The sequence below is a fragment of the Haliotis asinina genome, chromosome 3, assembly GCF_037392515.1.
Source record: "Haliotis asinina isolate JCU_RB_2024 chromosome 3, JCU_Hal_asi_v2, whole genome shotgun sequence".
NCBI lineage: Eukaryota > Metazoa > Mollusca > Gastropoda > Lepetellida > Haliotidae > Haliotis > Haliotis asinina.
Genome location: NC_090282.1, coordinates 42,197,369 through 42,208,960, shown reverse-complemented (window position 1 = coordinate 42,208,960; position 11,592 = coordinate 42,197,369). Strand labels below are relative to the sequence as shown.

Here is an 11,592-nt window from a genome sequence, read left to right as displayed (position 1 = left end):
TATAATTATATATACTTTTTTCTCCAATAGCCAAATTTTCAGGGTCTGTTTTGATGTTACACCATATGTATACAGTTTTTAACAACAATGGACAGATAGCGAAACAATAGTACTTCCCTGTACAGTTGATGTGATGACAGACACAGCCAAGGGAGATCACCAATAAAGGCCATAAATGTCATATACAGTAATTAATGGAAGTGACAAAGAAGAACAGGGTAACCGACAAAACAGTGTAATCCGCGGTAGTGATAAAGAATATGATTGCAGATTGAATAATAATAACTAAATATCATATGTCATTGCTACATAGTTTTTGGTCTTTAGAAATATTTGGATATACTGTCCTGAAGCAAACCCTATAACACAAGAAACGGGAGAGTAGTTCCTACGTGTTAACTGTTGGCTCTCCAACCAAAGGTATCCATCAAGCGCAGAATGGCTGCATGACAGCACCAAGTCAAAATATTGATAACACAGCAGTCTCGTTTCCTGTTGACTGGGTTCCGTCCTACTGCGCAACTTAGGACAATAACCAGTCCAGAATTTTTAGACCAACTCATTCAACTGGATACATCAATATTAGTCAGTATTATCTGATACATCTGATCACTTATATCTTACAGGGCTACGATTCTTCTAAGCCTTTCAACTAGTCTTGTAGCATGTTCTGTCCTACAGCATGCTCGGACAAACGGAACTCTGGAAATCGTGAAAATCTCAAAATGAGGCTCGGCCGCTTGAAAGGTTTGGCGGTCTGGTACGGACGTGGTATTATATCAGTCATATTGTACGTTACAAAGATGCACATAATAACTTCTAAATACCTTTTTTTATGAAACAGGGAATTCAGCGTAACCATAACTGGTTGTCATATCTCTTTTCACTTTCACACGAGGCAATTGAGATCGGCTGAAAAGTAGGTCATTGTCTCGATTGGTTAATAAGATTCATGTTTCGATGTTAGGCTTCGTGGTGATCTCTGGCAGTTAGCACCATTTGCCCTATTTCATATTAATTTGGTTACTTCAGTTGACTTCATCCTACTTCCCAGGGTCTGCTACGCTAACGCTTAGGGTCGAACTGGACCTTGCACGAACCATTGCATTGAATGGTGTGTACTTTGTGAAAATAAGAATATGCCTCCCGCCTCAGTATAAGAATTGACCAGATGGAAATGAATGAACGTTGTAACGATGGTCGTAACCCAGGGCATCAAGAATAATAGGGAGTCCACAACATGGTACTTAGGATGCAAGCGTGACATAGTCCATGTTTTCATAATACTTTCCGTGATCCGGGTTAGAGCTGATCTTCTGTAGCTTATGCCTGTCGTAAGAGGCACTGGATTGTCAGGTCCAGACTCAATTATTTACAGACCTTGTGTAACCAGTTCTCTAAATAACGCAAGAAGGCTGGTAAGTATGAACTCTATTTTATTTTCGGCGTCTTTCGCAGGTCACAAAACAAATAACTCTGTAGCATTTGATAGATATAAAAAGCAAATCATTGCAAGCTTTTACAGTAGATACGCAAGAACTATATCAAATACATCACATGTAGTTAATGAATAGTGATAAATCCTCATCTATCATATAATGATTAACACTTCTAAATAACCGCATTGCGTAAACACATACATTACTTCTCAGTCAGAAACATTTACTACATCAAGCTGTAGCAAAATAAAATAACCAAATTAACCATCCATGACCAGACTCTGTTTGTTTACAAACAAAATCGTACAGCAGTATTACTGTTGCAAGAAAAATGGACTCGTAATATAGTCACAAATGTACAATGGACTCTGCTTTTAGCAGAGATTTCTTATGAATGTGGAAAGGGTCTTGTCACTTAACAAAATGTATCTCTCGTACCCATCGACACATCAATATTTGCCACTTTCATAATACCTGCAAATGCATACACTTGAATGCATATATTTACGATAAATGTTATACTGTACATAACTCAATTACTGATCATTTATTTGTATTCAAACATCAGAGTGTTAATCTGAACAACTTAGCATCGTTTTCAGAAGTCTACCTCTTTAACGTTTAAACTATCCTTAATCTGTGACGCATCACACACGTGTTGCTGTCTTAACAAGGATAAGACTAGTTCCAAAGTGAGATGTGCCAAAACACTAAGGTTTTAGTAATAACAAAACCTTAAACCCACTCTAAGACTGGAACTGTTACTCTGAGCAAGAACTTTGGGGACATGGGCGGCTGGGCCACCCACAGAGGTGGGAGAGAGATGTAACGCTCAACAAGGACTGTGGGAGGAGCATGGACTGCTGGACCACACACAGGGGTGGAGGAAAGCGATAACAGTGAACACTTGTTTCGAATAAGGACACACCATACTGGCCTATCTGATAAAATGGATTAACCGGTCGGCGGAGCTATTGGGGGTTTAACTATGTAACTGAACCTTGTGAACAGAACAGAACACACATTGTATTCTATAAAACACACAGAGAACATACAGAATAATGGCATTTAGTGCTGGACAGTAAAACATAATGTGGTGTTCATCACAGGCAAATGATGCATAAAAATGTTGTAACAACGTCCTGTTTCGATGGGCAATAAGTGGTTTGAAGTTAACCAGAGCCTATAGTAATAAGGTAATTGTAACAAATAAGGTTCTGAAAAAGCAATGATGTGATAAGCTTGATGCTTACTTGAAAAAGTAAAATCAGCATTTGGAGAATATAAATTGTACATGACATTACACAAAATGGTATTCAGTTTGTCATTACAAGTTAACATTTTAGTCCACTTTGATGTAACTCTTACGTTTACGAATACATCGATGGTGTATCTACCTAATCGTAAAATTGTAAAATCTTATTGCAATAACTGTTAATCAATCAATATAAATATATTTAACCTTTGACTGCTCTTTACGATCACCATTATATGACAGACCTGCAACAGATAAAGATGTCGGCCGCAATCTTATAACTGTTCTTTTATCTAAGACATCTATATTTTATAGATTGACTTTCTGTGTTAAATACACCTTTCCAGATTTCTTGTCCTTTTTATGCATCTAGATTTGTAAGATACCAAGGAAACAAACATGAGGATATTAATTCCACAGCTATTGTTTAGAGTTCAGGTTTATATACAGGCAGTGGTTTTGATGGACAAACGGATATACAATTATATCTGGATAATGTAACATATTAATCCCCAATAATGATACAAAAGCTACGTATATAGAAATGAAAAACAAATTTAATAATCCCGAACTTGCAAATATCTCGACACAATTCAAGAGTCATATCTTTTCGCCATGCTGTGATTAAACCGACGTTTAGTTGACATCATGTAACACCAGTTTGGGGCTGAGCATTCCTAAAGAGACCATATAGGTCGTGAAGTTCCACTGCCAGTGTCTTGATGCTTATCCTAGTCAGGTTTATTTAGTGTACTAAATACACTGTTGTGCTCTCAGCCGAAAACATGCTGTATCTAAAACTGCCATTAGTTCTATTCAAATGTACATGTTACAGAAAACACCACACTAGAGTTAATGGAAGATGACTTGTTGTCAAGGATTGTTAGTGGACATATTCTCAGTCAAATGTTGTTTTAGTCAAATATTTTTTAACACAAAGAATGAAATGTTCCACGCTATCATTTTGACTGTAACTGTTAGACTTCTCCGCCTAATTACTTATGTTCTTGTGGTAGCAAACGTTCCCACTATGAGTAATGCTCCTGCCACGCCCTCCATTATTGCCCCCACAATGCACAGCGCGAAAGCCCAGCTAAGGTAGTCAACGACGCCATTCTGACTGCCGTAGATGATCGCACCGATGATGATTGCTCCACCTGCAAATAAACAAGACTTGAGTCAAATTTTTAAAAGAGCACCTTTATGTCGAAGTAAAAGCTAGGTTCATGCGTATTCTTTTCCGACAAATTGTGCTTGTGTCGGGTTCAGCTTGGTGTTGGAGTGTACATCCTCACATCTTAATGTTGCAGAGTAACGAGTGCATGCACAGTAATACTCTCTTCACTCGATACATCGTTTAAGTCGATGTGACTTTTCAGCCTTCCAGAATCAGCATTTGTATTGTAATATGTACAGCCTCGCTAACTTGGCTGTATGTTTGCTCATAACCATTCATACCAAGGATAGTGTTAATGACGCTGTTTTGAACAGAATTTCTGTTACATGACGAAGTGACCAGGATTTGGGCGAGACATGCTTGAAATGAGGCAGGGTTCAAGAGTTCATCACTTAAGTGAACACCACGGACACGGATGCTGTGTTCGAACCCACAGACACAAGTAGTCGTTACTGCAAAGGGACGCAACTCAGTACAACTGAAACCGTTGCCATAGGCACACACACTCGCTTTATATCGTGTAAAGTAACTAATCTCTAGAGTTATATCTACGTTTGAACTGAATAAATATGTCCGCGAGGATCAAGTAGTTTGTGGCATGTATATACGTACAGGCACCGAAGCATGCCAGTGCGTTGATGATTGTGATGATCTTCTTGTCCCTGAGCGACTGCCCGAAGATTGACAGGAACAGAAAGACAGCTGCTACGCCAATGGCGATCAACCCGGCTGTCTCAAAAAACTGGGTCGCGCGTAACCAAGCTAGGAGGAAAGAAAGTGTGAAAATAGTGTCAGTGAGATTGTTGCGTAATGATATGAGAAATGGCATGCATTCGTGTACGAATACATACGATAGTTAACTGAAGGAAGTTTGTTGAACAAGATGAGCAACAGAAACACGTAGAACTAGTAATGTATCATTCATCTCAATGGCACGAGTTCAAACTAGTTTTACTTATCTGGTAAATAGTGCCCTACTTTTTAAATAGATATATTGAACTGAAATAAGTATCTAAACAAACAATGAAAATGTTTCCATGTGTATATTATATTAATTACGCCATGAAACTGTAAGCATATTTCAATCAATAACGCTTGCATTCATGTAAACAGTCCTCAAATTTGTGTACGCAAATACGCTCCTCTGCACCGGTGTGTGGTTTTACGCCGGTATTCCAGCAATATCGCCAGAGGGTAAAGATAATACTAGTGCAATCTCACGATAACCAATTTTATGCACAAGACCTTAAACATAGTGTAAGGTAAATGTCTGTGACATGCAGGTAAACAGCTTACCACATGTTACTCGATCACTGTTCCACACGATCGCAGCCGGAAACGTGCTTAGCATACATGTACCGCAGCTGCACATGACATAAATTCATTTGCAGGTTATTGGTTGACAGACTGTAAATAATGTGCAGTTGGTGCGCACTTTATACATGGTAGTGATAGGGATATGTGAAGTTAATCACATATGGACCAGGTTTAAAAATTAAACGCTTAAAGCGAAACCACTTAAAAGCAACAAACAATAAACGAAAAAATAACAATCAGATTTTCCTTAATGCTACGAGTGTGTATTTCCTGTATATTTTTGTTATTAATTCCGTAATAATTATTATTGGGTCACAACATTTCGAGTTTTGAATATTAATTATGACATTTCGTTTTAATAGATGGTCTACACTTTTAGGATTCTGTTTTTCCGGAATTTATATGCTCCTTGTTTTCGATGGGTTTACTTCCAGGGGACTTATTCCAGGGCATTCTACAGTGTTGACGATGTTCGTTTGTGCCCGAACTTTCGGGAAATGACTTAGACTGTGTAAAAAGGCTGGTTGCCGTGTTGAGGGCGACACACACACACTCATTCATATTTGCTGGAGTTAAATCACTGCCACGCTTGATCATCAAAACCCGTCAACGCCTGACCTACATTATCTGCTGTCACACCGATAAATTCTTAGCCGTAACATTAAATTCAAGTACACGCCGATATGAAAATGTACTTCAAATTGCAACTTCCTCGTTCAGACTGGTCTCTGGCTAAACAGTAAATAATGACTGTCAGTTATGTGATTCACTTTCACCTGGAGATTCAGGTGCAAAGCTCTTCTCTTCAATTTTGAATTGCTGTACCACACAAAAAGATAAGGGAGTAAGAGATATGGGACATTTGTCCATATTTGTTACAGAACAGAACATTGTGTGTTTAGGGGAGTGCCCTCGTATTTCTTGGACACATTTGAATGAAACTCAGTTGTTGACACAGCTAGGTCGAACTATATTTCGGCGAATACATTTCGCTCGTCAAGTCGAAGACTCTCTTTGTGCATTACCCGGAGTTTCAGGGCTGTATTATCGTATTACCCATGTAGGCGAGGGGCGATGGAGTAGCCTAGTGTTTAAAGCATTCGTTCGTCACACCGAAGATCAGGGGGTACAATATGTAAAGTCTGGTGTCGCTCGCCGTGGACTATTCCTAAAATTGGCTTAAAACCATAACCACTCACTCAGCCGTTTCTGTAGGACCCGTCGATCATGATTCGCCGCGAAACATCTCCGATTTCATACCTAAGTGGTGAATGGGTATGGTGCTGGGATTCAAACCTATGATCATAGTGAATTGTCCTGCCAAACAATATGGCAGGACCACCTATGAAGAGAAGCGTAAAGAGTATGGCGCTAAATACACCGACATGTACAATATATAAAATGCAAAGCAACAATGAAAGATTCGCATTTTGTTCAAGAAATGCAGCTCTTCCATTGCCATGATTACTATGTCGTTTTCAAAACCACTGCAGATAACAAAAGACCACTGCAGGTACCAAAAGACCACTGGAAGTAACAAAATACCACTGCAGCTAACAAAAGACCACTGCAGGTTACAAAAGACCACTGCAGGTAGCAAAAGACCTCTGTGGGTAACAAAAGACCACTGCAGGTTACAAAAGACCACTGCAGGTAGAAAAAGACCACTGCAGGTAACAAAAGAGCACTGCAGGTAGCAAAAGACCACTGCAGGTAACAAAAGACCACTGCAGGTAACAAAAGACCACTGCAGGTAGCAAAAGACCACTGCAGGTAGCAAAAGACCACTGGAGTCTGAAAAAGAGTGCCTAGACTAACTGACATTCTACACGTGCGCACCAGTAATCGACAAGGACGACATCGAGACAATGCAACATGTTCCTCGTCATGTTGTTACGCTTTTTCACACATCTTAGACATGGCGATGTCCCATTGTTGCCCTCTGGATGAACAGAAAGATGTTTTTAAAACAGGAAATAACGACAAATGGCCGAAATGTGGCATGGTCGCATTGTGGCGCTTTGATTAGACCTGGGACACATTTTCCACGGGTGCCCTACGATGAAGTAGGCTGCGATTTTCCGTACTAAATTTTAGGCATCGTGGATGACCGCGGGATATAAAGTTTATGTTCACATTGTTTGTGGGCATCGGGCGATTTCCTTGGCGACAGGTCGAAGCAAACCTGCATGGAGACTGCACAGAAATCGTACGAGTATATTTCAAATTTGTCAAACGTTGCTGTGTGACAAACTCGTAGAAGTTACGGCGACCGCAGTATCGTGCGATATTCATACTGCCGCGCAAATGAAGCTCCGGACAGTTTAAGGACGCCGTAGACCCATCGAAAGCCAAGTGTGAACCAGGTTTTATTTTTTCTCCTTTTTGCTTGATTTTCAATGAATCAAAAACTTTATTTACGTACAAAAGCCACCGGGCCCATATACATACAGCTTCACTCATACAATAACGTTTACACGTGTGTATACACGTCCATTCACATACGTGTATAAATAATAATCACACTATACAATACAAGCTAATATGAATACAATAGATAAAGTTAAGATATGATAATACAAAAGTATAATAATGCTATTTAATATTGTCATTCTTGTAATAGTTTGCGTCTTTGTTCATAAGAACGTATTATAATTATATAAGCTGAGCATTTTAAACTGTGTGCGTTATTTGACATAAGTAGTTTCTTGAAGTTATACATATTCGTTTTGGAGTCACTTGGTAAATATGTATGACGTAAGTCATCATGTCAAGGACAAATGAAATTACGATGTTATTCGTCTTCCAGACCTCCCTCACAGATAGGACATGTTCTCAGATTTGTGTTAAGTGTACACCATCGTCCTTCTTTAGATAGTAATCCAGCTCTAAATGTAACGTAATTACGTAATTAATAATCTGCAATTTCAAATAGGTATTTTTAAGGGTTTTTATGATCTTTTGAATTCTCTGTTCAAAACATAAAGTGTGCTATTGTCAACATCAGATCTCCATTAAACGCGTTTTAAATATCTAAAGAAAACCTACATGATTTCCGGCAGTTTGTGACGACTCAAAAAATCCATATCAATAAGGAAAGAGAAAATAGCAAATGTTTTTATGCCTATGCATCATAGTCAAAGTTATCGATATTGCGTAGCATTTCATAGCTTTCTTTGGTATACGATCTTTATGCATTGTTGTTATTTTAATCCAGTAGATAAGACATCGAACAGCTGCATTTACATAGATAGGAAAACGGCCACAATCACCATGCTGTTGTTAGATTTTGTTTCGGCAACAACGCGACAACTTCTAGGATTTACGAGTCGCACAGATTAACCCCAATAGCATATCGTTAGGTATCGAATGAATGTTGACTAAGTGTTGGCATATAGTCGCCCTGTGCTAATCAAACAGGATTATACTTGAAATATCAACACATTTTTCAACGACTGTTATAAACATGTGGGTCAAGGTGCAGACTTCCTGCTGCACATGTTACAGCTCAGATTTTGGCTTTTATCTTTCTAGGTTGTAGAGGGAACGCTATCAGAGATTCAAGTCGTATTGACATACAAAAATACATAGTTGTAGAGGGATGGTCTGGAGTGCAAACACGTGCAATATACTGAACATTTGTACACCCCGTGGTATTCACTCATCACCCAGATATGCTCTGTCTCAAAATTAACTCAATTAACAAGTAACTACTTGATGCTGATAAATAAAGCGCCGGCAAAACCATATTTTGAAAATGAATCCTTTGCAACCACTAATTTCATGCATACTGTGAATCATTTCAAGTGGACATAGAAAAAAGGGGGTTCCTCTTTTGCCAGTCGGGCAAGTTGTTTATTTAAGGAGTCAGAGGATCAGGAGTTATGGTCGACTGGGTTTGTTTGTTTAACTAATCACACACGCCTGGGGGTTTGGTGGGGGTTACTGGGGTTAACTAATGTAGTTGAATATTATATTTTGAATATGAACCCTTTGCAACAATGATTTCTTGATTGAAGTGGATCAAGCGCCACTAACTAACTTGAGACATGGTCATGATAATTAAATATGTTAAAAATCCTATTGTTATTGATGTGACCTCAAAGTGTATGATTACCAAACTTACATACTTTGTTGTTTATTTGTTGAGTTTGTAAAACAATACTCATCTTTTCTGATTGATTCTACTGGACTGATCCATTATAAGAAAGAGGTACAGCTTGAGGATTAGTTGGGCACTCGACCAAAAATGCTGTTGTTTTAAAGTGTCTTAGATACGGGTGTCTGTGTCTGGTGTCCGCCCGGGGAAGCAACATTTGGAAAATACCTATTGTCGCTAAAGCCACATTTCAAGTAAAAACATCGTTGCCACCAAAGCCACAATAAGCAAGGAATCAGTACCGTTTTATTTAAATAAATGTCACCCATTGGTCACAATGGATTAAAATTGGTATAGTGGCTGGTCCTTTGATAGGCTGGTCCTGTACAAACTTATTATCGTAATTCTTATGTATAGAATCTGTTCTAAAATACAACGATACATGCCATTGGGTCATTTTTTGGAAAGGGTAATTTTGGCTTTTTCTCTTAAGAAAATTTTATCTGCATCTTTTTGTTATTGAGTCTTCATGTAAACTACTTTTGTTTATATGACTTGTATATCGCATCAAATTTATTTAGACGTTTCAACTTCAACTCAAAATAATTAGAGCATCGGGGGCAAAGCTACATATTTTGGAAAGTCTATTCATAACGTTTGCTGCAAAACAGCTTTGAAACGAAAAGAGTTGTTAGGCGTCATATATGTAAGTGTTTATAAGTATAATCATTCTTCTTTTTCAGTTTGTAGCATGAATGTAAACACAGCAACTGAAGCAACATGTACAGTGGCTCTTATCTCAAGGACAAAACTTTCATTTCCTTTAACCCTCCCATAAATTAAGATGCTTCAAAGAAATAATTGATGGTATAATCATAAATAATTCGTATATGGCGCTTGAGTACCTAAGTGAGGCAGCTAGTTTGAAATCCAAAATGGCTGCAGGGTAATTTATTCATGTAACGTGATATTTTCTGTTCTTTATTTCGGTACAGTGGTGTTGTCCTTCAGCCCTGTGAACAACATGGTCCCTACACAGACTTATCTTATAAAGACCTTATACAAGTACATCAAGGCGGAGATATGAGGCATGGGGTTATAATAGTCCACATACAGTGATGCGTATGTTTACAAGGTACTCATACATGTACATGCACGTCAAGGCGGATATCTGAGGCAAGGGGACGTTATCAGTCCTTATAGTTCTTCAAGGCACTTAAACAAGTGCTTTACAGGAGACTTTCGAGACATGGAAGGTATAAAGGTCCATATGCAGTGATGCATACTATTCCAAGGACATCATACAAACACACTGAGGCCTGGGAGAGATACCAGGCTAGGTTTCTGATGACATATTCTTGTTGTAACCCTAAATATAAACCATCTCAAAACATTTTTAATTGATTCTGGAACAAGCTGAAAGTTACCTAATCGTCTCCAGAACGAGCCATCATCTGCAAACTGACTAGACATGGATGTTGGCGAGAGATCATCTTCCCTGAACCCCCAACAGAGGCGGGGTAAATGTAATGTTGCATGTGACTGGTTTGATATGTGATACTTACCCGTCAACGTGAGTCGCGCATCTAGATAACTAATGCAGACTCCATTATTACACAATTGCCAGATTCCGCTGTGGGCTGATCCTGCCATGATCCAATACGGTGATGCGAAACCTATCAAATGAAACAGTCCGCCCAAGGGAATAAGAGCTAGACACGCTTTAACCCAAACAGATACACTCGACAGATCAGCCATGGTTGTGTCTCCAGGAGCAAGACTCTCGGGTCACCGTGCTCTGTGCGTCGGGTGTAGTTACGCAACAACCAGCTTTTAACTCTAGTCAGCTTTATCAGCCAATCACTTGCTGGTCGGGGTGTGATTGCGAGCCACATTCCGTAAGGTTTCAAATGCCACCAAACCAGATGTTAATCAATGTCCGACACCCACGTTTCAAAATGAAATTTACAACATCACATTATGAATTCTTATGATCTTATTATACTCTTGACCACTGGACTGATTGATCCACACTCGATTATTTACAGACCGCCGCCATATAGATAGGATATGGCTGAGTGCGGGGTTGAACAACAAACACACAAATAAGTTGCCTGATACCGATTTTTCTCAGAACTAGACTCAGAATTGTGTGTACTTTGTGACAATATCCATACTATAATTGACCAAATGGAAATGAATGCAAAGATGGTCGTATCCCAGGGCATCAAGAATAATGTGGAGTCCACAACAGTAGTATAGGGAATGGGGGTTCTGGACCACTTTCAAAAAAAGTCTCTACAAC

The 11,592-nt window shown here is 38.9% G+C and overlaps 1 protein-coding gene across 2 annotated transcripts; it reads right to left on the bottom strand.

Annotated features, from left to right (window-relative positions):
* Positions 1-1,419: 1,419 nt before the first annotated feature.
* LOC137278037 (uncharacterized) lies at positions 1,420-11,157 on the bottom strand. 2 transcript variants are annotated; one of them, XM_067810077.1, is made up of 4 exons: positions 7,028-7,135; positions 5,168-5,235; positions 4,484-4,633; positions 1,420-3,851 (listed from the first exon to the last, which is right to left on the bottom strand). In XM_067810077.1, the coding sequence occupies exons 1-4, from the start codon at positions 7,075-7,077 to the stop codon at positions 3,694-3,696; spliced, it is 426 nt and encodes a 141-aa protein (XP_067666178.1). In that variant the 5' UTR covers positions 7,078-7,135; the 3' UTR covers positions 1,420-3,693. The 2 variants fall into 2 exon arrangements, with proteins under 2 accessions (XP_067666178.1, XP_067666179.1); XM_067810078.1 differs by lacking the exons at positions 5,168-5,235; positions 7,028-7,135 and adding an exon at positions 10,853-11,157.
* Positions 11,158-11,592: the final 435 nt, after the last annotated feature.